At 41.3% G+C, this 27,706-nt stretch overlaps 1 protein-coding gene across 3 annotated transcripts in view; it reads right to left on the bottom strand.

The window, feature by feature from the left end:
- The window catches only part of LOC123363577 (sodium channel protein type 5 subunit alpha-like), a 276,479-nt gene that overhangs the window by 56,284 nt on the left and 192,489 nt on the right, over positions 1–27,706 (bottom strand). For all 3 annotated transcript variants that reach the window (XM_045004716.1, XM_045004715.1, XM_045004714.1), the window contains exons 19-20: positions 22,789–22,943; positions 19,961–20,134 (exon numbers count right to left, since the gene is read on the bottom strand). In XM_045004716.1, coding sequence (XP_044860651.1) covers positions 19,961–20,134; positions 22,789–22,943 — 329 coding nt within the window. The remainder of the gene's footprint in view (positions 1–19,960; positions 20,135–22,788; positions 22,944–27,706) is intronic.

Below are 27,706 nucleotides of genomic sequence, written 5' to 3' on the forward strand. Positions count from 1 at the left end.
GGACCACATCTCTCTTTTGTAAGCCACCCTCAAGGACCTAAAAATGTATTACCTCAAAATAATTGACATAGGTTCACCAGACCGGCCCTTTTAAGAACTAGAATCAAATTTCTAGTAGAATTTGATTTGAGTAAAGCAGTTGTTCTCAACCAGGGGTATACGTACATCAACTCATCTGGATCTTTGCCTGGTTTTACAATAGGCTACGTAAAAAGCACTAAGTCAGTACAAACTAAATTTTCATACAGACAATGACTTGTTTATACTGCTCTATATACTATACACTGAAATGTAAGTACAATATTTATATTCCAAACTATTTATTTTATAATTATATGGTAAAAATGAGTACGTCAGCATTTTTTCAGCAATAGTGTGCTGTGACACTTTCATATTTTCTGTCTGATTCTGTAAGCAAGTCATTTTTAGGTGAGGTGAAACTTGGAGGTACGCAAGACAAATCAGACTCTGAAAGGGGTACAGTAGTTTAGAAAGGTTGAGAGCCACTGGAGTAAAGCATAACAGTCCAGTGGTATTGAAAATAAGAATCCAAGTGATATACTTGCTTTTTTTCTTTATTTTTGTCCAGATTAACCGCAAGTGGTAGGCCAAAGCAAGGACTTTGCGTAATTACAAATCCCAGTGAACAATACCACACTGATGTGGAGATTAGTGTAGGCCAGAGGTCAGCAACCTTTCAGAAGTGGTGTGCCGAGTCTTCATTTATTCACTCTAATTTAAGGTTTCGTGTGCCAGTAATACATTTTAACGTTTTTAGAAGATCTCTTTCTATAAGTCTATAATATATAACTAAACTATTGTTGTATGTAAAGGAAATAAGGTTTTAAAAATGTTTAAGAAGCTTCATTTAAAATTAAATTAAAATGCAGAGCCCCCCCCAGATCAGTGGCCAGGACCTGGGCAGTGAGAGTGCCACTAAAAATCAGCTCACGTGCTGCCTTTGGCACGCGTGCCATAGGTTGCCTACCTCTGAGTCTAGGCGCTATTAACAATTCTGCCTCTATGGCAGTTTCTCTCAGACTGGGGTCGCTGCTTGTGTAGGGAAAGCCCCGGTGGGACGAGCCAGTTTGTTTATCTGCCCCGTCCGCAGGTCCGCCTGGTCATGGCTCCCACTGGCTGCGTTTCGCTGCTCCAAGCCAATGGGAGCAGCTGGAAGCGGCGTGGGCCGAGGGACTTACTGGCTGCTGCTTCCAGCAGTTCCCATTGGCCTGAAGCAGCGAACCATGGCAAGTGGGAGCCGCGATCGGCCGGACCTGCGGACGGTGCAGGTAAACGAACTGGCCCGGCCCGCCAGGGGCTTTCCCTATACAAGCGGCGACCCCAGTTTGAGAAACACTGCTCTATGGTAACCCAGGTCTGATCTAAAACCCACCGAAGACAATGGAAGTCTTTTCATTCACTTCAGTGGCCTTGTCAGGCTCTCAGCATGCGTGTACTGGAGATTTGTATGTGTCTGCAATACTGTGCACAACGGCCAAACTCATATTTTAGGATTAGATAATGTGATGACTGCTTTCTTTCTTGGGACACATAGTGCATTTCTATGCAACCAGAGGTGTTTTTTCTGCCATTTGAATCCACTGATGCTATTATTCAAATGTTTAAAAAGAATGGAGTTAGGGATTGCCAAAGGAGCATGGTAGCTAGTCTGGGTACTTATTCACCTGAGTAGTCTCACTGACTGCAATGCTCGTGAGCATTTAGGAGCAAGAGCATGGATAAGAGTTGCACAGACTAGCCTTTTTAAAAAACAAAACACCAGGTTTTTATGTATAAGAAGAGCCATGTCCCGTTTTGATATTCAGAGTAGAATACCTCCCAGACCTTTCCATATTATTTGTTTTTGCTCCTCAGCAGAAAACTAAGCTGTTGGTAACAGCTATATCTTGCTTTTTATTGTAGTCCCCAATTCCTGCTCTTAATGGGGCTAGTGAAATCTGTGATATGCAAGATCAGTTTAAATAAATTCATCAGCAAGTTGTGTCTTTTGCTACTAGAAATCAGAGAGTGGTACCTGCACCATCAAAAACTTCTAGATCTATATAGTTCCAAAGACACCATCTAAGTTTTTAGTATTCATCTTCATTCTCTTCAATGCCACCAGTTTCATGTTAGTGTGCCTATGTAACACAGAGCCCAATACTGTGAGCTAATGTTGAACCTCAGCTAAAGTCAATAGTGGTTGTGGGTACTCAGTGCCTCACAGAAAGCACCCACCAAGTCACCATCATGGCTACTTAAGCCCCAGGAAAGAAACAATAGTCTGGTTAAAGCCACACCAGATTAGAAGCATGAAGAAGTGGGTTCTAGTTCTCCCGGATACTTCATATGTAGGGTTGGATATTTGACCACTCCAAAAATAATCAAATATTTTAAAGCACTAACTTATTAAAACAGTAACAAAAAAGGTTAAGACTTTATGGTCTCCAATAGGCTTAAGTAGGTACTGATGCCTAATTAAAAAAAAAGTTACTTAACTTAGTTTATCTTAACTCAAAAATGTGAAATTATGAAATTAAGTTCTAAAAAATGAAAGTAAAATTATTACTTTTTTGGCACTGTTAGGTAAGCATTTAAGTGTGAGCATTATTCAAGAGTGATTAGTTACAAAAGAAAAAATAAATAGCAGTAAAACAAAATCTAGAAACTATTAAAGAACACTGTCATTTTAAAATGACTCTTATGCTATGTAAGTGTCAAGCAACTCTTCGAGCAGCAAATAAGTGATGGTCACATAAACACCACCCTATACCAGAAGCCTACTGGCTGCTATACTTACCTACAAGCCTCCAGCTTCCATCCAGACCACATCACACAATCCATTGTCTACAGCCAAGCCCTAAGATACAACTGCATTTACTCCAATCCCTCATACAGAGACAAACACGTACAGGATCTCTATCAAGAGTTCTTAAAACTACAGTACCCACCTGGTGAAGTGAAGAAACAGATTGACATAGCCAGAAGAGTACCCAGAAGTCACCTGCTACAGGACAGGCCCAACAAAGAAAGTAACAGAATGCCACTAGCCGTCATCTACAGCCCCTAACTAAAACCTCTCCAGCACATCATCAAGGATCTACAACCTATCCTGAAGGAGGATCCCTCACTCTCACAGACCTTGGGAGACAGGCCAGTACTTGCTTACAGACAGCCCCCCAACCTGAAGCAAATACTCACCAGCAACTACACACCACACAACAAAAACACTAACCCAGGAACCCAGCGAGGGCTAGCTCAGTGGTTTGAGCATTGGCCTGTTAAACCCAGGATTGAAAGTTCAATTCTTAAGGGTTCCATTTAGGGAACTAGGGTAAAAAAAAAATGTTTGGGGCTTTGCCCTACTTTGAGCAGGGGATTGGACTAGATGGTCTCTTCCAACCCTGATATTCTATGATTCCCTACAGCAAACCCATTCAAGGGACACCATCAGGTGCTCATTCACCTGCCCATCTACCTATGTGCCAGCAATTCCCCTCTGCCATGTACACTGGCCAAACTGGAAAGTCTCTATGCAAAAGAATAAATGGACACAAATCTCACATCAGGAATTATAACATTCAAAAACCAGTATATTATAATTGGTGGGAGGGATAGCTCAGTGGTTTGAGCATTGGCCTGCTAAACCTGGGGTTGTGAGTTCAATCCTTGAGGAGGCCACTTAAGGATCTGGGGCAAAAATTGGTCCTGCTAGTGAAGGCAGGGGTCTGGACTGGATGACTTTTCACAAGGTCCCTTCCAGCTCTAGGAGATTGGTATATCTCCTTTTATAATCAGTAGGAGAGCACTCAATAACATACTTTAAAGTGGCAATTGTTCAACAAAAAAACTTCAAAAACAGACCTCAGTGAGAAACTGCAGAACTCAAATTAATTTGCAAACTGGACACCATCAAATTACGCCTGAATAAAGACTGAGAGTAGATGGGTCACTACAAAATTAATTTTCCCTCCTTTGACATTCACCCCTTCTTGTCAACTGTTGAGAATAGGCCACTTCCACCTTAACTGAATTGGCCTCGTTAGCACTGACTTCTCACTTGGTAAGGCAACTCTCATCTTTTCATGTGCTATATATACACATTCTGGTTACTGTATTTTTCACTACATGCATCTGATGAAGTGGGTTTTAGCCCACAAAAGCTTATGCCCAAATAAATTTGTTAGTCTCTAAGGTGCCACAAGGACTCCTCGCTGTTTTTGCTGATACAGACTAACACGGATACCAATCTGAAACCTATCATTTCTAAGTTATCCTTAAGACTTTTTTTTTTGGGTGGAAAAAGTATATTTTTCTAGTCACAAATCAAAAATGGCTAAGTGTATTTAGCTTAACAGGTCTTTACAAATTCATTGTTTGAGTTGAGGCCAGGGACAGAAAAGCTTTAGGGGTAGATTTTCAAAGCCACAAATGGGAGTCAGGTGCCTAACTCCCATTTATGCTTAGAAAATCTTGTTCTTATTCTTAGTCTTGCTCCAATTCATTTAAATAGGAGCAGGACTGAGCCCCATCATTTCAGAAAATTATGAATGATGGAAATATATATGCAAGCTTAACTGCAACTTCTATACTATTAGTAAGTTGAAATCTCAAAGAATCGTAGCACAGCTGGCATTTCTTCCAACATCCCTTCTTAATGAGCATTATTTCTATTATACCTTATTTTTTTAAAAAGGCATCAACCTACCTTCAGATTCTGGAAGTACAATTCATACCACTTAGTCATCTAGCTACTTGTTTGCAAGATGCAAATCAGATAATTAGGTATCTAAGTGCTTTCAATTATGGACACAAAGGAGGAAGAGTAGTCTTGTGGTTATAGAGCAATAGATGGGAACTATGGCGGTCTAGATTCAATTTCCAACTCTGCTACAGCTTTCCTTGAACAAATTGCAATCTCTCTGTGCCTTACCTCCTTGTCAGTATTAGACTCTAAGCTCTGTGGGGCAGTTACTTTTAACAAAAAAATTGTACAGAACCTAGCATAGCAGGGTCCTGGTCCACGACTGGAGATCCTAGGCACTATTGCAACATAAATAAATGAATGAATGACTTCCCTAACAGACAGGCTGTTGTGAAGAGAAATTTATTACTGATTGTAAGGTATTCACAGATATTACAATGTTATGGGTCATGTATGTACCTAGATAGAATTTTTTGTCCACAATTAATTGTAAAATCAGAGACCACTTCTCAAAAATCATATCCCAAACATTTTAAATGAAGAAATTCAATAAATTAGGACTGTGGATGGGCTTCTCCCCCCAAGACACTTTTGCTTGTGCTGTCTTCATTTTTCCCCATAATACTCAAACCAAGGCCAGGAAGCTTTCTTATTAATATTCCATGTCCTCAGTTGCTTCACTATTTATCATTGATACACTTGTCAAGGGAATGTTTCCTTTTGAGAGGACAGCCTTGTAAATAGCATATGTCACTCCTGTTGGTTTAAATCAAGGGTCGGCAATCTCTGGCACGCGGCTCACCAGGGAAGTACCCTGGCAGGCCGGGCCAGTTTGTTTACCTGCCACGTTGGCAGGTTCGGCCGATCGCGGCTCCAACTGGCCGCGGTTCGCCGTCCCATGCCAATGGGGGCAGCGGGAAGCCGCAGCCAGCACATCCCTCGCCCGCGCCGCTTTCCGCCGCCCCCAGGCGGAATTCCCAAGGCAGATGGCTGGGAATCAAAAATTAAAGCTCAGCTAATTTCTTAGGGCAAGCCTAATGGTCTTTCACTATGAGATCACACACAGCTAGAAGGGGAAGAGCTCAGCCATCTTATCAATTTGCAGTTTTCCCACATAAATATTTTCAGATATGTTGTCAGCCCTCTCAAATCCTCCCTTTCTCTTTCAAACACATCTTGTTACCACACACAACCAACTCCACATAGGGAGAGAAAGACTATGACACAATTTCTAGAACCATGTGGCACCTCCTGATCTGCCAAACATTGACACACAGGGTCAGATACTGCTTTTGATTACATCTCTGCAACTCCTGTGAGTTTTATAGTGGTTGGCACTTGTGTAACGGGGAGAGAAGCTGGTTCAGAAAGTCTGATTTCACATCTGGCATAGCTTACAGTGCAAGAATGTTCTCTCATGTAAGTTATTGTCAGTACAGTAACAAGCTTGATTTCCAAAGTGTGGCTTAACTTTAAAAAAACAAAGATATTTTTCCTAAAAATCTGCAGGAAAATGGACCAACTAATTCCCTGGCAATCTCATTGGAACTGAGCACTGTTGTCAGGAGTAGGAGGAGGTATTCGTTATTATTATTTGAATACAGTATTAGTGTGCCAGAAGTATGTAGCGCAATTGCTGAGAGAATATAGACAACCACTTATCTGGGGACTCAAATTCAGAAGATGCCGAGCACACTGAACTTCCTTTGAAACTAGTGAGAGTTGAGGGTCCTGGGCATCTCTTGGGGACACTTAACTCCAGCAGGACCCTGATTTACTTTACAAATGGCACGATGTAAGAAGAGATAAGATTAGTCAAAGGGGAAGTTTTTACAAGATAAGGCTCTGAAATTGCATGTTTTCTCAATCCATGTATCATGTTAGTTTTCCTCTTTTTTTTTTAACTTAGAATTTCTAAGGTTGATGTGGGAAACATAAGCCTCCCATGTGGAAAATCATCCACTCTTAGGCAAAATTTTGAGTTATGGTTAAGATTCTATAGTACTGAATATGCCAATTCTGAGGTGAATTTGTTCAGCACTGAACGGTCCCAAAATGTGTCTGCCACCTACACAATCAGGTACATTATATGTAATATTTTGTTATATTCAAATAAACCTCACGGAACACTCTGTTTCTGCATGGCAAATATGAGAATATGGTTTCTACGCTTCTGCCAAGAAATGCATCTCAAAAAGAGTTATAATGCAGAACAAACATGGAATATTGACTTTATTGTATCTTTTGACCCTCACTTTTGCTTTCTCTAGTGCGAACTGCCTGCAAGGCTGACACTGTGGCCACTCCATGGGTGAAATTCACCCGTGCAGTGGGCCAGCACAAGGCCTATGTACTACATAGGCACAGTTGCCAAGTTCTGTGCCACTCCCTGTGTGATATATTTCACCAGTGAGAAGGTCACTTATTTCCTCCTCAGGCTGCCCATCAGCAGCAGGACAGGTGTGAGGGAGGCAGAAACCTATCTATCCCTCCCCACAGGAGGAGGTGGACACAAATGGGGTGACGGTAGAGCCTACAGAACATGCTATTGAGGGATTCAGGGACCAACTGTGGAGGAGGAGGACATCTGGGGGCTTGTTCAAGGAGAGGCTGGAGGAAATGACAAGAGAGCCTGAGGCAGCCAGTGGCAGATTTGGATACAGGATGAGGCCAGGACTAGGCACCATTATTCTGCCCCCAACCCTATTGCTACAGCCTGCTCCCTTTGGTTCACATCCTCATACCTGGTCACTGCCGACTGTCCTTGCTCCCCTTGTGCCACCACAGCCTGTTCCTGTCCCCACCTCCATTCTAACCCTGCCCCCTTCCTGCACTCGCTCCCCTGGCTTTTCTCTGCAATTCCCAGCCAGAGTGTCACTTCTGGAGCCTGCTGATTCCTCTTTCTCTTCCATGCCACCAGTTTCATGCTGACTGGGCACCAGCAAGGTGAATGTTGAGAGCAGCGGAGTGTCAGAACATCTCTGATGGCTGCGAGGAGTAATTGTCGGATAATCCTGCACAGTCCCTGTGGGATGCACAGGATTCTAGCAGGGCTGCCAAATGTGTGAGTGTCATGCCCAATGCATTAAACTTGTCAGTCCTGCTTCAATCCCACTTTATCCCTGAAAATAGGTTCTAAGTGCTGCACAGGTCTCATGCTGGCCCTTTGCTTCTGGGTGAATTTAACTGGTATAAGGAACTTCCATTACCTTCAATGACCATCCCATGAACTGATCAGCTGCAAGATTAGGCATTTGTGCATTCAAATGGCAGACAGACTGCATGCCCATGTGAGGGGCATTTTCTTTTAAATAAGGAATGCTTATTAAAAAGTCATTGAAACTAGGTCCCACAATTCACTATGATTGACAAGTCCATGGGGAATTGTGCCTTCTGCTGCTGATTGTTTTGCTATCCTCCCAACCCACCGTGTGTCTGTTTTGTTCACCTGCCAATGCACTTAGGTGGTGCCTTCACTAGTAAAAAATGTGTGTTCTTACCACGTTAGTTAACACATGGAAACTAACACCAGGTAAAATCCTGGTGAGGAGAAGGCAGTCTGTAGTTTTTGCATGAGTTAACAAATTGAAAGGGAGCCTAGGTTTCGCCTAAACCTGCTAACACACCTTAAAAGTGCAGTTGCCTTTTCTTCATGAGGGCTTTACCTCCTGTTAGTTACACATTAGCTAACACACCTTTTTTCCTACTGAAGAAAAGGTCGTAAAATCTCAGGGGCAGGAACCTTCCTTTCAGATCCAGAAAGATGCATGCTGGGGCAGCTTTAAAGAATCCCAAAACAACATTTGCTTTGTGGAATTGGAATAAAACGAGACACAATGCTCATATTGTTCTGAAGTACAGTAATAATTTTGGTTATATCCTGTAGATTTTTAATAACTATTTCATTCTCATGGACTCCTCCATGTGAAAAGGTCTGGTTTTTTTCCTTCAGCTTCCTGCACTGTCATCACACTGTTCTTGTACACTTTTCATAACAAAGGTGAGATGAAATTCAGCACATGATTTTAAGATATTGTCCAAACAATACAAACAGGGTTTCACTGCTGTTTGGGAACAACTGATTACAGCAGATTGTGCAATTACTGGCAAAGCAAACAGAAATCACCTCACTAATCAACAAGGAATACAAATGTAGAAAATTAAAGTAATCACAAGCCATCAACATTTACCTCAGACAAGTTTTTAAATTGTCACTTAAAAACAATCAAACACAAGGGCACGATTCAACTTAGTTCTTGATCTGGGGATAGCTGAGTAGCAAGATTTTCTAGTTTCAAATTGCTAATCTCAAAACCAAGGATTGTTAGATTTTAATGCACACAGCAGTCAGATTTCTTCTAAGTTTAATGTAGAAATCTTAGAACAGAGCATTTCCAGGAAACTAATTGGGAAAGTAATGATCTGTGTCTGATTTCAGCACTCTGTGGAAAATGATGCTTCACTTAATGACTGAACACCTGTGAGCAGCTCTCAAACTAATACACAGGAAGTTGTCCCCAAAGGAATACAAGTCTCTAAGTACAAGCAAATCAGATCACGCCAACAGCAACAGCACATTCTGTTACATCTCCATTCACAAATAAGTGGGATAATCCTCCTGATACAATTTGCTGGCCAGGAGACTTAGTAAAACATTATTTCGCTTCCACAAGAACAACTACAAAATCTCAATTAGTGGACCCTATCTGAGTAGCTGACAACCTTAGTAATCTTGCTGGTTAGCATCTGGCAACACAGTCAAGTCTGTTTCTCTCTATAGGGTTTTCAAACTATTTTGTAGTTCACTCCAGGTCTGAGCAATATCTGGTGCTATAATAGCAGAACAGGTTCTCTGGGAAGTGTGGGTGGGACAAACCCAATCTTCTCTGCTAGAGTTTTAGTAGGTGACACTCAGCCAGAGAGACAAGTGGGGATGTATGGGTCAAGACCTGTGAATTAGATATTTTGTATGCTAGGTAGGAAGTGTTGGGACCTATGTTGCAGATGACTGTCAATACCTCCAGAAGGAAAAGAACAAGATGCCAGTTTCTCTTTAGAAGGTGATTGTTAGACACTTGCGTAAGAAAACATAGTTATAGAGTCATAGAGTTTAAGGCCAGAAGGGACCACCAGATCTTCTAGTTCGACCTCCTGTATACCACAGGCAAACACGACCACTACCACTCAGCATCCACACACTAAACCCAACAACCCAAATTAGACCAAAGTGTTACAGCCCACAAGAGGCTAAACTATTATGTGCCACAAAAAAGAATAGGAGGAACCGAGATACACCAAGGCCTGAGGCCCCTGCAGTGGCAGAGGAATGATTGAGATAAAGCCTGATAATCTTGGCAAGTGACCTACACCTCATGCGCAGAGGAAGGTGAAAAACTTTCAAGTTCACTGCCAATCTGACCTGGAAGGAAATTCCTTCCCAACCTCACATATGGCAAAGAGTTGGACCATGAATATGTGAGCAAGAACCAGCCACCTAAGCTCATGAGAGACAGAATACTCAGTGCCACCTCAGAACACTAGCCCACTCCGTTCAGTGTCCCATCTCTAGATGTGCCCATCTTTGATGCTTCAGAGTAAGGAGAGCAAAAAACAAAAAACGAAAAAAAAACCCCACACCCCAGAATACATTGGAGGAAAAATAAACCCCTTTCTGACTGTTCCCTCAATGTATGTATACAGCCCAATCATATTCCCTCTCAGCCTTCTTTTGGCTAAGCTAAACAAGCCAAGCTCTTCCAGTCTTTTCTCAAAAGACAGACCTTCCATTACCCTAATCATCTTCTTTTCTGCACTGGATCTAGTTTAAACTCATTTTTCTTGAACACGGGTAACCAGAATTGTATACCGTATTCCATATGAGGTCCTACCAGTGTCTTGTACAATGGCATTCATACTTCTCTGTCTCTACTGGAAATGCATGATACATCCTAGGTATCCTAGGATTCCTTATCTTTCTTACACAATGACTTGATGACATTCTGACGTCAAAAAGACATTTGCCTTTTTCTGTTACATCACATTGGTAGCTAATCGACATCCCGTGATCGACCAACACACCAGGGTTTCTTTCCTCCATTGCTGTCAATGCATGAGCCCCCAGCTTACAGCAGGAATTCTTATTATTAGACTCTAAGTGCATGACCTTAAATTATGTACTATTGAATTTCACCCCATTTCTGCTACTCAGGTCTTCAAGCTCTGCCAGATCTTATTGACAATGCCTCCCAACTTTGTATTATCAGCAAATTTTTTCCCTCCTCAGATGTGGTAATTTCCATTTCTGTACAACAGCCATCCTGCCTTCATGCCCTTGGTCCATATTATCATCCTTACTGAAAATTGAGGCAAAGTATTTAGTTTTGGGCCCACTCTGAGATTATCTTTAAATTTCCTTCCCATTCATTCATCTCTTGACTGAGGCAGTCTCTCCAACTATCACTTGTCTCAGACAGAAATTTGTGGAGAAAGACATCTTTTACCACGCTCAATTTGTTTTAAGCCAGGGTATAAAACACAGAAGTGGACAATTGACCAATGTCTTGGAATGATCTTCCCATTGATACAACTGATACTGCAGGCTTTGGATGCTGCTGACATTCAGATTCTTTAATGGAGAAGCTGGTGCCGCATTTCCCCGTCAAAATCGCAAAGCTGAATAAAGGGTCCAGAGATGAGAGAACAAGGAGCAATGGTCTCAAGTTGCAGTGGGGGAGGTCTCGGTTGGATATTAGGAAACACTATTTCACTAGGGGGGTGGTGAAGCACTGGAATGGGTTACCTAGGGAGGTGGTGGAATCTCCTTCCTTAGAGGTGTTTAAAGCCTGGTTTGACAAAGCCTTGGCTGGGATGATTTAGTTGGTTTGGTCCTTCTTTGGATTAGATGACCTCCTGAGGTCTCTTCCAACCCTAATATTCTATGATTCTATGAGATCATGCCTGGTGGCAGTTTGTTCTAAACTGCCCTCCTGAGTCAACCATCAGGATTCCTTATTTTTCTTACACGACTTGATGACATTCTGAAGTCAAACCCATTCAGCCTTTGCTTTTGCTCTTGACAAACGTGTCATTGAAAACTCAGATTGTAGCCTCACCTTTTTCTGAGCTCCAAATGCAGTGAGCATTTCCATGGATGACATTTCAAGAGCTAGCAGTGGTCAGCACTGATGACTTGAAACAATGCTACCCTTCATCAGATGACAAAGGGAGTAAGATTTCAGTCTCTAATGCTTTGATGGCCTTACACAGTTCAGAACAGAAAGCAATTTGATTGTTTGGTTATAATAAGAGCTTTTGGTTGTATTGGGCTAATTTTGGCCCATTAACGACTGTGATCAAAGTCAAAGGTATACTTTTGTAAGCAGAAGCTCATCTCAAGTTCGTCAGTGTCTGCTGTCTGCAGTCCCACTTTCATTTGAAGAGAGGCAGGAAGTTCTGGTACAGCCACCTTCCTTCAACCAAGAAAAGATCCAGATTGAAGTCCATAAGCTGAAGTCAGGGATGGCACCAGGGGTTTATAAAATCACATCCGTGTTGCTGAAGATAGGTGAAAGTATTATTGCACTGTGGCTGCAGAAGCTCTACCAGACCACCTGGCGCACTACTATCACCCCCAATGATGTTATTAAGGTGTTGTTCTGCTTCTGTTAAAAAGGCCGAGAGGGCAGACAATAGAGGTGTTAGGCTGTTATCAGTCCCAGGGAAAGTCTTCGCTTGTGTGTTAACGCCTCAACTGCTCTTTGTGGCACATATTGGGATAACTCAGTGCAGCTATAGGGTATGTCTACACTACCCGCTCGATCCCCGAACGCGCGCTCCGTCAACGCCGGAACTCCACCAGGGCGAGAGGCAGAAGCGGAGTCGACAGGGGAGCGGCGGCCGTCAATCCTGTGCTGCGAGGACGCGAAGTAAGTCAATCTAAGATACGTCAACTTCAGCTACGCTATTCTCGTAGCTGAAGTTGCGTATCTTAGATCGACCCCCCTCCTGTAGACCAGGCCTTAGATCTGGTTGTTCCGCTGTCAACCAGATCTTTAGTTTGAAATAACTTTGTGAAAAGATGACTGAATTCAATAAGCCATGCACAACACTTGTTATAAACTCCCATCTGACCTCTGATTCAGTGCATTGAGCAAGTTTGTGGGACCTGATGAGGTGACTCTGTGTCCCTGGGGAGTTAATGTCATTGAAAAAAGAGCTCTATAATGGAATGGCAAGTTGCATCTCAGTTAATGGCAGATACATGGCATGGTTTCCTATCTCCCCAGGAGTTTGGCAAGGCTAGATTCTGTCACCATCATTGTTCAATATTAGCATTAATTGGTTAATGGATAAGGTTGTGGAGGCAGCTGTTGGTGATGTTGAGCTGAACACCATTCTGCTTCAATACACTGATGAGATTGTCTTGTTGGCTCAGTCTGGTGAACTGCTGAACCTGATGGCCGATCTAGTTGGGTAAGAAGCAGCACACAATGGTTTGGTGTTTAAGCCGGATAAAACTCAGTACCATCAAGCAACCTCTAGATTACAATCAGATCAGTATTAACCTGTCTGGGCCGAACATTGAACAGGTGGCAACTGTCAAATATATGGGCAGTGACATAGGCAGTACTTCAGCAGCCTCTACGGGGATGTTGCAACATCAAGCTTGCTACAAAGCTGCAAATCTATAGAATGACAGTTATATCAACTCTATTACACAGAAGTTAACTGTGTGCACTGATGAAAGCAGAAGAACATCGTACTGATGTTTTCAATTCTTGTTATCTCCATCACCTGCTCCATATCAAGAGGACAAGATCAGAAATGAGGATATTTAAAGCCAAACCCAGCAACTGCCTCCATCAGCATGTTTGGTTTTGGTGGCTTTCTTGGTATGGATATATTATTAGAATGGAAAACCAAGAAATTCCAAAGTGTTTACCAATGATTGCCGCCACACGGCTAGTGATCATGTGGGTGCCAAAATCTTTGGAGGTGTGATAAGATTGCCAGTTATGGACATAAACTGAATATCCAGCCAGACCACCTTAATGACCTAGCAAGAGATGTAGGTGGTGCTTAATCTGCAAGGAGACCATGTCTTTTGGGATTTGCCGGGGTGGTGATGATGATGATGATGATATTACAGAAGCTGCTTTGGTGATGACTGGTTGATGATCTTTTGGAGATGGATGAAGATTATGTGCCTGTGCTGATATAATAAGCTGACACAGATACCACTGACTACGTGAATTTGTTGAGTGTACTGCAGATGTTTACAGAAGTTGAAAAAGTGACTACTCTTTTTTTTTGAGCATTTCCAGAGATAGATTAGGGCAATTATTCATCTTCTCCAAAAAGTCTTTCATGAATGGTTCTCGAGGGTACTGTTCTGTTCCCTCCTTGTACAATGTGTACATAGATCCATTGGGGTATGGTTAGTGAAGAAGTTACTGATTGAAATTCCCTAAGTATTTGAATGACATCTTGAAGTTCTCTAAGTATTTGAATGACACCGGTCTCTAGACTGCCATTTTTTTTGTGAACCTGCTAGTTGAATGGAATGACATATACAGTGTCAACAAAACTTGGGGAATGGATTAGAGCTAGCTGTCTGAAACTCAAACTAGGTAAGGCTGAGATAATGTTACTAGATTGGAGAAAACGACTGAAAGGAACATCAAGTACTACAAAAACATACATGGTTGATGGAGTCTACCTGCTCCTGTAAAAATTCACAGCATTGGGTTTTGTTGTATCTTCAGCTGTTTCTGGATGCCTACATACAGAGCTGGGCAAACACCCTAAAAAAAACCATTCACAAACATTTATTTGAATTCCACACAGTTCTTAACTTTGGCCATGTTCATGCTCCTTTATTAATCTGCTATGTTTGAACAAGAATATTTTGATAAGTTAGATGTACTCAAGTTAGCAGGGCCTGATGTAATATATCCTAGAGTACTTTAAGGAACTATCTGGTATTATCTTTGATAACTCATGGAGGATGGGTGAGGTCCCAGAGGACTGGAGAAGGACAAATATAGTACCTAACTTCTATACCTGGAAAGATACTGGAACAAATTATTAAACAATCAATTTGTAAAAGCCTAGAGGATAAAAGTATTAAGTAAATAGCAAACATGGATTTGTCAAAAACAAGTCATGCCAAACCAATTTAATTTCCTTCTTTTGATAGGGTTATTGGCCTAGTGGATATCACATATCTTGATTTTATTAAGGCTTTTGACACAGTCCCATATGATATTCTCATAAGAACACTAGGGAAATGTGGTTGAGATGCAATTACTATATGGTGGGTACATATCTGGTTGAAAGATCATACTTAAAGAGTAGTTATCAACGGTTTGCTGTCAAACTGTGGGGATATATCTAGTGGGGTCCTACAGGAGTTTGTCCTGTGTCCAGTATTAATGACTTGCATAATGGAGTGGAACGTATGCTTATAAAACTTGTGGATGATATCACCCAGGGAGGGGTTGCTAGCACTTTGGAGGACAGGATTAGAATTCAAAATGACCTTGACAAATTGGAGAATTAGTTTGAAATCAACAAGATGAAATTCAATGAAGACAAGTGCAAAGTACTACATTTGGTAAGAAAAAAAATCAAATGAACATCTACAAAATGGGAAATAACTAGCTATGCAGTAGCACTGCTGAAAAGGATCTGGGGGTTATAGTGGATCACAAATTGAATGTGAGCCAGCAATGTGATGCAGCTGCAAAAAAAAAAAAAAAAAAAGGCTAATACTATGCTGGGGTGTATTAATAGGAGTATCATATGTAGCATCTTGGAGGTAACTGTCTGCTCTACTGTGCAGTGGTGAGGCCTCTGCTGGAGTACTGTGTCCAGTTCTGGGTGCCACACTTTAAGAAAGATGTGGACAAATTGGAAAGAGCGCAGAGGAGAGCAAGAAAAATTACACAAGGTTTAGAAAACCTGACCTATGAGGAAAGGTTAAAAAGACTGGGAACATTTAGACTTGAGAAAAGAAGACCAAGGAGGGACCTGATAACAGTTTTCAAATATATTTATTAAGGGCTGTTATTAAGAGGACAATGATCAGCTGTTCTTCACATCCACTGATGGCAGGACAGGAAGTAATGGGATCAATCTGCAGCACTGGAGATTTAGGGTAGATATTAGGAAAAACGTTCTAATTATAAAGATAGTTAAGCACTGGAATAGGCTTCAAATGGAGATTGCAGAATCCCCATCACTGGAGGTTTTTAAGAACATGTTAGACAACCACTTGTCAAGAATGGTCTAGTTGTATGTGGTCCTACCTCAGTGCAGGGGGCTGGACTAGGTGACCTCTTGAGGTCCCTTCCAGTCCTACCTTTCTACGATTCTAAGTTTTTGTTTGTATAAATCTTTGTATAAATGGCTATTCTTTGTGTGAGTATAGGTATGTACATTAGAACAAGGGTAATTGTGTACAAACACTGTTTTTGTCTATCTGGTGCAAATCAGAATGATATTCACACTTATTTAAGCTTCAGACTTTTTACAATCTCTGAATATATTCCTAGTTGAGATCAACTGTGGGTTTACACTGGCCATCATCCTGCGTCATGTGCACATAAAAATCCATGTTCGCTGTAAATTGACTGCATTAGATTTGTCTTTAGTAGTACACTTGCAAACTAGGTAGGTGTATCCAGTATTTGAGCAGACTCCTGGAAAGGTCCTTCCCATCAGTCCTAGGTTTTAATGAGTGTGCATTTTGCTTTTTGGCCATTTCCCCCAACATGTCTGTTGCTATGCTGTTAACATGGTCTTATTGTATTGCAATGTGTTTAAAAACCCTTTTTTATTTTTTTGTTAAATTGGAACATTCCTTTGAGATGTTTTGAGGCCCATTATCAGAGATCATCCTTCAGGATTCTATATCTGGCAAAAATAGCCTCCAGTATGTGGATTACTGTGGAATTTTGGTGTCCAGGCTTTGATATCCAGAATCTAGTTTACTAATCCACAATTATGAGATAGTAACTGCTCTTCCATAGGCATAATCAGTGTCAAAGGTCTGTCACAGAGCTGAATAAGTACCTCAAAAATATCCCTCAAATATTTTCTTAAATAATGCACGGGACATGATTTATGTCCTCTTTGTGTTCTTATCATTTAGATTCTAGTAAGCTAATTTCCTAGCAGAAATGTTTGTAGAAATAGAATTTTAAGTGCATATCAGTGAATATTTGCTGAAAGAAAATTCTAAACTGGTTGTGTCAGTATTGGAAAATTGATTGTAAGAGTTACATTAGTACAACCATAAAACACAGATGATACCATGTGACTGACATCTCCAATGAAAAATCAGCCAACACACCTTGAATTTTGAATATTGACAATAAATTGCTCATGAACAACTGGCAAATCAATAATTTTTAAATGACTCATTATCAATAACAAACACACCGCTACCCCAATATAACACAACCCGATATAACACGAATTCAGATATAACACGGTAGAGCAGCACTCCGGCGGGGCAGGGCTGCGCACTCTGGTGGATCAAAGCAAGTTCGATATAACGTGATTTCACCTATAATGTGGTAAGATTTTTTGGCTCCCAAGGACAGCGTTATATTGAGATAGAGGTGTACAATTGAGAAAGTCAGACAAATGGCTCATCTGTTTCTTTGGAACAGTTAATTCATCCTTTCAGTCCCCGACTCAGTTCAGTGGCCGTAGGTTTAGTTCTCAAAGGACAGAAGAAATTAAAATTAAAAGGAAAAAATTGCATAGGAAAATCAGAGCATGTCACTGTGCCAATTCAGAGTCATACAGCGTGGGTAAACAATATAGCCTGTAGAGGAGCATCTGTTAAAATCTTCAAAAATCAGTGCAGGACTTTCATAAACATCATCAGAAAATGAGTTGGGGATCAGAAAGATGCAAGAGGAAAAGCTGTCAACTGGGATCGCTATAGACAAGTGACTTCCTTGGGTCAGTTAAGTAACTTGAGTGTCTCAACTAAGAGGCAATTTTTGGTTAACTAAATGGATTTGCAAAAGCAAAACTTAAAATATATTTTAAGAAACCAAAAGGTCTAGATAACCAGAAAGACTTAGAGTAAATGTTCAGTGTGACATAGTGTTACATGTACATTACTCAAAGGGATAATACATAAACTTTCTGTTATACATGAACTGTACATAAACTTTCTGGGTCAGATGCTGACTTTGGATACATAAGTCACTCTTATTAAATGAGAGGTTTCCACATGGAGGACAGAATTTTAGCTTGGGCTCTCAGTTTTACTCCCTTTGGTATTAATTAAATGCTACCCATGTAATGCTATAATAGGTATGTATTTATAACAACTGTGAAACTCATTTGAAACTGTTTATAATGAAGCCACATTAAAGCTCCAAATTGTTCCAATGCATTCGATGTGCAAATTGCAATTCTTCTTACTCAGTAATGATAATACTCAGCACTCATGTGGTACTTCCTATTTTCCAAAGCACTTTACAGACATTGATTTCTGAAATTAATCCTCCGAATGCCCATGAAGGTAATGCCCATGAAAGGGTAATTCCTGTTATCCCCATTCTGCAGATGGAGAAACCAAGGCAGAAATGTTATGTGACTTGACCAAAGCCACAGATGGGAGCCATTCTCGGGATTATAACTCAGGAGTTGGTGGTCAAACCAATCTTGTGGTCAAACCATTAAACCATGCCTTGCTCTGTCATTGAAGCTATTCTGTGAAAAATAAATTCATTCTCTTTATGAGGTTTCTCAGAATATATAGGAGGAAGAGAGAGAGGTATAATTTAATGAACTTGATAAAATCTTTTAAAGCTCTGGGGAAGCCCTGATCAAGCAATGCACGTAAGCACCGTCATAACATTAAACACTTGAGTAGCCCCAGTGAAGTGCTTTTTTGGATTGGGGTCAAAGAAAGTACAGTTATCCCTAGACACAAGGTTCTGGTGTAAAATAGAAAAACAGCATTTGTTAAAAGTAAATAAATGACATATATGTAGGGCTTCACCAGCCTTAGGCACAAATATGTCAAGCTAGTAAGAGTGCCAAGGAGATAATTGCGACAATTAGCCCATTTTTGATACACTCTAATTAAAAATTCCTGCTCATCTGTAAAAAAAAATAGAAGCCTTGGCCCAGTGTATTTAGTCTTAAGTGAATTCACCAGCCATGTTCATAAGCTGCAGATACAGGCTCAAAGCCCACATCCAAGCACTCTGGTACTTTGGGATTTACATGGTTTGCAGCTGGTCCTTATCTGTAACCAGCACCCAAAGACCCTGAACTTGGGGGGAAGAAAGGGTAAAAATCTGGATCTATCATTCTTGTAGTGTGGGCTTGCCTTTATTTGGCCTTGCTGTCTAGTTTTAAAGATTTCCTGGTCAGGAAAACTAAGAACAGTGAACTTCAATATCTGAAGGCATGAGGGAATCAGATTCTTTTGTAAGACTTTGTCCTGGAGAAACCACTTTCAGTCCTAGAAAACTTTTCATGCCTTCATCTCCTGGACTCCTTCCCTTGTAAATACTTGGAAGATGGTACTGAACATGTTGTTATGTACCTCTGGCAGCCTCGCTAGGAAACCATGCCAGGGGATAGCTTCTCTAATCTGCTGAAAGCCTAGTGGGCTGAGGTCATGTGCCACCCAGTCAGAGGTAACCAGACCTGGTGCGAGCCTGGAGTGTGGAATGAGATGTGAAATGCTAAGAGACAGAGTGAGTTCTTATGGCTGAAAATGAAGTGTGACTTAAATTAGCACTGTAACACATCCGTGTAATGATACAAAGTTGCTTTTCATTTTGGCACACTGGTTGCCAGAGGATGCTCAATGAGATACCAAGCATTGCATTTTACATCTAGGTTCATGTAAGGTTGCTTCTTACCGTCAGAACAATGCCTGTCATTTTACAAGTGCAAGTACTGGCAGACTTAACAGGACAGAGGGGGAACCTGGTTAACATTAAGAGATGAAGGTCATTTCATTTACGCCAATAAGGTTGAAAGGGAAATGTAATTGTACATTTGCTATTATGCTACACTGAGATTTCTCTATGGCAAATGAATTCACATAGGTACTTTTGCTGATTGTTTTGCATTGAAAGGAGCTGTTAGTCATAACAACTTGTAAATATTTTAAGTCATCACCATGAATTTGAATGTCAACTAACTTCATCTACATTCCTGCATGCTGCATAATCAACACAAGAAACATAATATTTCAAAAGTGATACTTACATCTACAATTAGGAAGTCGAGCCAGCACCAGGCATTGGTGAAATATTTCTTGAAGCCATAAGCCACCCATTTCAGAAGCATCTCCAGGACAAAGATGTAAGTGAAAATTTTGTCAGCATATTCCAACAGGATTTTAATATTTTTTCTCTCTTCAAGGTAAATATCTTCAAATGCCTGGAAGTACAAAGCATTGCTTTAGAACTGCTCTGCAGTACTGCAGTGGAAAATGTTCATATTATAGTGCAAGTCTACAGTATTGTTTGATTTGATGTCACTTATACCAGAAGCCACAGTAAATGTATATTTTGTATTTTTAAATGTAATGAGTAATTATCTGTTTTCCTGTAGGCAATTGTTCATTATGAAGATGCACTTAAAACTGTATCTTGGTGGCCAAGCAGAAATATTAGGATTTACGTAATGGAGGTGTCTTTTCTGGATAACCTGACTGTTAAATAGAAGGAAATCCTAGGCATGAAAGCTGTATTCATTTCCCTTTATTTTTATACAGTAAATTGATTTTGGGGGAGATTTTCAAAAGCATTGATGTGGCAACAGGAGTTGTGCTTTTAAATCCCTTATGCACTTTTGAAAATCCCTGTAACTCATTGACCACCTCCCATGCACCACCTTGTGGCCTGAGGTGCTCTGGAGATGCCCTGCCTCAGTTTCCTTTTTCTTCAAGGGGCTTCTCAAATAAACTCCAGCCTTCTGGAGTATTTATAGCTCTTTAGAGGGTTAATTTATTACAAAGTGTCCCACAACCATATTCCAGATTTCCCCAGAACAGTCCAAACAGTATATTCAATCTGATGAAGTCCCAGTAGATTTTACACCAGTATTATCAACACATTATCATATGCCCCCTTCATTCTAGGAGACCATGTTTTTTAAGGAATAGAACATAGAGCAGAGGACAGGTAACTATGGTGATTGCTTGTTTTATTCCTTGCCCTATCACTGATTTGCTATGTGACCCTTCCAACCCTAATAATCTATGATTCTAACCTTGGCTAAGCTAGTTAACCCTTATTTCTAGTTTACACAGCTGTACATTGGGGATAATAATACTTCTTTCCCAGGCATGTTGATAGGTTTACTTAACATTTGTAAAATGTTTTGAGATCCAAGGAAAAAGTACTATGCTACTCAGAGCTAGTGAAAACTATTACTACCCCATTCAAAATCTAATTAAGATATGAAATAATAGGCATGGCAAAAATAAAATGAATACATAGGGTTATGCTCATAATTTAACTTTTTTTCCCTGAGAAAATATTTTAAATTAACCAGACATCAAGCAGTAGGACACTGATATTTTATATTCTAAATTTACAAGACTCTCTTGTGTCTGAACTGGTTTAGTGTTTGTTAGCCTGATGGAGAGTTTTTAGCACATTGTTTCTAAATAACAATATAAGGCCCCCATCCTGCAAAGACATCTGCATATGCTTAACTTTACATCTGTGAGTGCCATTGACTTCAGTAGTGTTCCTCACACGTGTAAAGTCACCCATGTGCATAAGTGCTTGCAGGATCAGGGCCTAAAGAACAATCACAAATGTGCTGATTTTTTTTTTACCTGAATTTGGACTGTGGGGAACACAAAAGGGAAAGAAAAATTGGGGATGAATGAATGGTACAGTGGTCAGTTCCAAACCCAGTCCATATATACAGAGCCTGTATAATTGTTCCAGATAGCAAACTGGTTAATCAGCCCAATACACATAAGCCAAAAGTCGAATGCTAACATTCTGAACAGCCAAAGGCAGCAATTAAGATTCTCATCCTACTTTGCATAAAAGATAATTTGAGTATGGGGTGAAACCTCTGTGGCAGAGGATCCCAAAGTAGAACTCAGGGCAATAATCATCTAGCCAGGATTGACTGAGTGTACGTCTTCACTACCCGCTGTATCGGCGGGTAGCAATCGATTTCTCGGGGATCGATATATCGCGTCTCATCTAGACGCGATATATCGATCCCTGAACGCGCTCCTGTTGACTCCGGAACTCCACCAACCCGAATGGCGGTAGCGGAGTCGACATGGGGAGCCACGGACATCGATCCCGCACCGTGAGGACGGTAGGTAATTCGATATAAGATACTTCGACTTCAGCTACGTTATTCACGTAGCTGAAGTTGCGTATCTTAGATCGATTTTCCCCCGTAGTGTAGACCAGCCCAGAGTTTGGTAACATCACATGCATGGAAGCAATAAAGGTGTGGTTCTCAATCTTTTCCATACTGGAACCCCATGTTACAACAGAAAAAAATATTTTCAGATCTCTCCCTTCCCCCGCCAGCATAAGAGAAAGGGAGGGTGGGCCCGACCTTCCTGGACCTGCTTCTGAACCCCATGCTCTAAGGAACATCTGGGTCACACCTTAAGAAAGAGATTTGTGTCTCTCTGAGCTAGTGAAAGCCAGCAAGGGGCGACCTCCGAACATTCCTTCAGAATGCAACAGTCTGGTCCTCAAGAAATCAACACGTGAGGAAGCTTCACAACTACTGCTCCATCTCTGAGCTCCCCTAACTCATGTGGTGTTTGGCTGCCATTGGACTACTCATGGAGTAAAGTACTACTGCATGGGAGTAAGAGTGGAAGGGTCTGGACCTAAGTTTTTAGTAAACATCTTTGTAAAATGTTGAGACAGGACGGTGAATTTACCAAGGGACAAGACAAGTTTTATTCCCAAACTAATCATCTCTAGGGAAACAAGCAGCAAGGGGTGAGTTTTCCTGAAGTGGAATGTAACTAGCCCATCGTCTCTTTCCTTTAGAGACACATACACTTTAAACCTAATGAGAGATTATGCTAAATTTACCAGCGTGCCGCTGCTCAGCAGGATCATGAATATGATGAAAGTTTCGAACCAGTTGTGTTCAACTATTCTGTAGCAGGTTTTCCTCAGCCTCCACCAAATTTTGCCTGAAAATGTTGTGGTGTCCACTGAACAGCAAGGGAAGAATCGGACACAGACTAAAAGGGGGGAAAAAAACAGTCAAGAGTAAATAATAATAATATTTGGAGATATACCTATCTTGTAGAACTGGAAGGGACCCTGAAAGATCATTGAGTCCAGCCCCCTGCCTTCACCAGCAGGACCAAGTATTGATTTTGCCCCAGATCCCTAAGTGGCCCTCTCAAGGATTAAACTCACAACCCTGGGTTTAGCAGGTTAATGCTTAAACCACTGAGCTATCCCTCCTCCCTGGGACCAAGGGCCCACCATGTGTATTTCTCAGATCTGGGACTATTACAAAGCTCCGAGACACTGTAAACTCTTTCCTCTTTCTTTTTTCTATCATCCTCTTCTCCATTTCTCCTTATCTACTCCTGTTTCTACTCCAGTACTAAAGAACTATCAAAACCATTTAAAGATGCCAGTTCTTTCTAGAGCATCCTTCCACTAGTTTTTAATAGTGTAGGGAGTACCGGTAATGCTTTACCAGTGCTACCAGGCCTATCATGTTATGTTGTCTAGACACAAACAGTGTAGCAGGATCAGTGTAATGATTCTTGGCAGTATTTTACCAGTACTCTCAATACCATTCTCAGCTTTGGTGAGGGCAGATTCCTGGCATTAAGGTACCACAGAAGTTATTAATTAAAAAAAGACAATCTGATTAAAAGGGAGGTGAGGGTAGGCTGTTCCAAAGCACAAAGGCCTCAGGCCTCAGACAGAAAGTGCGGCCCAGTGGTTAGGGTACCAGCCTAGAACTTGGGAGCCCTGAGTTCAAATGTGCTCTAGCACAGGTTTCCTGTGTGACTTTGGGCAAGTCACTTAGGCCTGGCCTACACTAGAAAATTGGGTCGTCATAACTATGTCGCTCAGGGATCTGAAAAATCCACATAGCTGAACAGCGTAGTTAAGCCCACCTATATCCCTGTGTAGACTGAAGAATTCTTCCATTGAACCTAGCTACCACCTCTCAGGGAGGTGGATTACCTGCTGTGATGAGAGAACCCTTCTTTCAAATGTAGACAAGCCTTTGGGCCTCAGCTTCCTATCTGTAAAAGGGGAATAATAGTACTTTCCTACCTCATAGGGGTGTTGTGAGGATAAATACATTAAAGATTGTGAAGCACTCAGATACTATAGAAGAGAAGGTCCATATAACTACCTAAAATAAATTCAAAGTGTGTAACAGGTATGGCAATTTCCTGGACAAACCTTAGTGAATGTTAAGAGTATAGCAGTAGAAATATACACTGTCCACCTGACCGGGATAATGATAGTGACTGTGAAATACTAGGAGAGGCTAGAAAACTCAGTAATAATGTGTGACTTCAACTGGGTAAATGTTGCCTCAGGGCATGACACAGAGATAAGATTTCTAAAAACATCATAAATGATTGCTTCTTGGAGCAGCTAGTCCCGGAACCCGGAAAGGGAAAGGCAATGCTTGGTTTAGTCCTAAGTGGAGCACAGGATCTGGTCCAAGAGGTAGCTATAGCTGACCACAATGTAATGAAATTTAGCATCCCTGTAGAGGAGGAAATGCCAAAAAAAACCCATCACAGTGACATTTAACTTTAAAAAGGGGAACTACACAAGCATGAGAATGCTAGTTAGACAGAAAATAAAAATGGCAGTCACAAGGGTAAAATGCCTGTAAGCAGCATGGAGGCCACTTAAAACCCCCGTAATAGAGATTCAGACTAAATATATACCCCAAATCAAAAAAAGACAGTTAGAGAACCAAAAGAATACCACCATGACTAACCAGCAAAGTAGTGGAGGCTGTTAGAGGCAAAAAGGCATCCTTTAAAATTTGGAAGACAAATCCTAATGAAGAAAATAGGAAGGAACACAAACTCTGGCAAGTAAAATGTACAAGTATAATATGGCAGGCCAAGAAAAATTTGAGAAGCAACTAGCTAAAGATGAAAAAACTATCAATAAGAATTTTTTTAAGTACATCAGAAGCAGGAAGCTTGCCAAACAGGCAGAGGGGCCACTAGACGACAAAGGTGTTCTAGGAGCACTCAAGAAAGACAAGACCAAGGCAGAGAAGCTAAATGAATTCTTTGCAACAGTCTTCACTGCAGAAGATATGGGGGGGATACCCACATCACAGCTATTCTGTTGGGGTGACAAATCTGAAGTACTGTCCCAAATCGATGTGTCAGTAGAAGAGGTTTTAAAACAAATTGATAAGTTAAACAGTAATAAGTAACTAGGATCAGATGGTATTCACCAGGAGTTCTGAAGGGACTCAGAAATGAAATTGCAGAACTGTAGTAACCTGTCACTGAAATCAGTCTCTGTACCAGATGATTGAAAATTAACTAATGTAACACAGAGTTTTAAACAGGACTCCAGAGGAGATTTTGGGACTTACAGGCTGGTAAGTCTAATGTACCGGGAAAACTGATATAAATGATTATAAAGAATAGAATCATCATACACACAGAAAAGCACAATTTGTTGGGCAAGAGTCAACACAGCTTTTGTAAAGGGATGTCATGCCTCACCAATCTATGATAATTCTTTGAGGGAGTCAACAAGCACGTGGATAAGGGTGATCCAGTCAATATACTGTACTTGAATTTTCAGAATGTCTTTGATAAAGTCCCTTATTAAAGGCTCTTATTAAAACTAAGGTCTGGTCTACAATACAGACCTATATCGGTATAACTGCGTTGCTCAAGGGTGTGAAAAATCCATATCCCAGAGCAACGTACTTATCCCAGCCTAACACCCCATGTAGACAGTGCTATTTTGGCGGGACAGCTTTTCCCACTGACATAGCTACTGCCTCTCAGGAAGGTGGATTAACTAAGATGATGGGAGAGCTCTCTTTCCTCAGCTTAGAGCGTCTTCATTAAAGCACTACAGCGATGCAGCGGCACCGATGCAGCATTTTAAGTGTAAACGTGCCCTAGGTAGCCATGGGATAAGAGGGTAGGTTTTCTCATGGATTAGTAACGGGTTGAAAGATAGGAAACAACAAGTAGGAATAAATGGTCAGTTTTCATCAATGGTGGGCAACCCGATGCAGCCTGTCAGGGTAATCCGCAGGCAGGCCACAAGACAGTTTGTTTACATTTGCATGGCTGCCCGCAGCTCCCAGTGGCCGCGGTTTGCAGTTTTCATCATGGAGAGAGGTGAACAGTAGTGTCTCCTAAAGAGCTGAACTGGGACTAGTGCTGTTCAACTTACTCAATGATTTGGAAAACGGGGTGAACAGTGAAGTGGCAAAGTTTGCAGATGATACATTATTCAAGATAGTTCAGTCCAAAGCAGACTGCGAGCAGTTACAGAGGGATCTCAGAAAACTGGGTGACTGGCCGACAAAATGGCAGATGAAATTTATTGTTGATAAATGCAAAGTAATGCACATTGTAAAACATAATCCCAGCTATACATGCAAAATGATGGGGTCTAAATTAGCTGTTACCACCCAAGAAACAGATTATGGAGTCACGGTGGATAGTTTTCTGAAAACATCTGGTCAATGCACAGCAGCAATCAAAAAGGCTAACGGTATGTTAGGAACTATTAGGAAAGGGAGAGAAAATTAGACAGAAAACATCATAATACCACTATAAAAATCCATGGTGCAGCCACACCTTGAATATTGTGTTAAGTTCTGGTCACCCCACCTCAAAAAGGATATAGTGGTACTTGAAAAGGTTCAGAGAAGTGCAACAAGGATGGTGTAACAGGGGTGCTCTCTGCGCCCCGCTGGGTTCACCCTCCTGGCCCTGCTCCCCAATGAGTCAGGACCACTTCAAGCTGGTGCAACATCCATGCTCTTTATTCCTGTGTCCGGTCCTCACCATCAAGCTCCAACTATTTACAGATTATTTATAGGTTTGGCGTAACACAGGCCACAGTGGCAACAGGGTAGCAGGTTCCTGGCTCCTTTTGAGCCTACTCTCCCCTCCTGGTCTCTGCGCCCCCTCCCCCCTCCCCCCGTACTCACTTTCACTCAAGCTTTTAGCCCGTTAACGAGGCTGGCAGGTGCGGCCAGTTTACAGGCCAGCCCTAGCTAGTGGCCCAGCCCCAACCCATTTCCCCTGATTGGGTCGGGAGGAGCAGGAGCTGATTAGGGCTTCCCCTGCAGCGCCCTGCCACAGATGGTCAGTGGTATGGAGCAGCTTCCATACTAGGAGAAATGAAAAAGATTAGGGTTGTCAGCTTAGAATAGAGACGACTGAGAAAGGATATGACAGAGGTCTATAAAATCACGAATGGTGTGGAGAAAGTGAATAGAGAAGTGTATTTACCTTTTCACACAATACAAAAACCAAGGGTCACCCAATGAAATTAATGGGCAGCAGGTTAAATACAAACAAGAGGAAGTACTCTTTTTCACACAATGGACAACTAACCTGTGGAACGCATTGCTATGGGATGTAGTGATGGCTAAAAGTATAACTGAATTAAAAAAAGAACTGGGTAAGTTGAGGTAGGATAGATCTGTCAATGGCTATTAGCCAGGATTGTCAGGGATTCAACCTCATCAGCAGAACATCCCTACACCTCTGACTACTAGAAGCCAGAAGAGTAAACCAGAGGTGGATCACTCCAAAATTGCCCTGTTCTGTACACTTCTCAGGCATTGTTAGAGACCGAATACTGGGGAAGATGGACCATGGTCTGACCCAGTAAGGCAGCTCTTCTGCTCTTATGTTAAGTAAGTTTAAGTATCTTATGAGCTCCCTATATGAAAATGGAAATGTTTATGTATTGTTCTGGGGTTGTATGTAACTTGTTTAGGAGACAGGACTCA

This window comes from Mauremys mutica, chromosome 2 (genome assembly GCF_020497125.1).
Source record: "Mauremys mutica isolate MM-2020 ecotype Southern chromosome 2, ASM2049712v1, whole genome shotgun sequence".
NCBI lineage: Eukaryota > Metazoa > Chordata > Testudines > Geoemydidae > Mauremys > Mauremys mutica.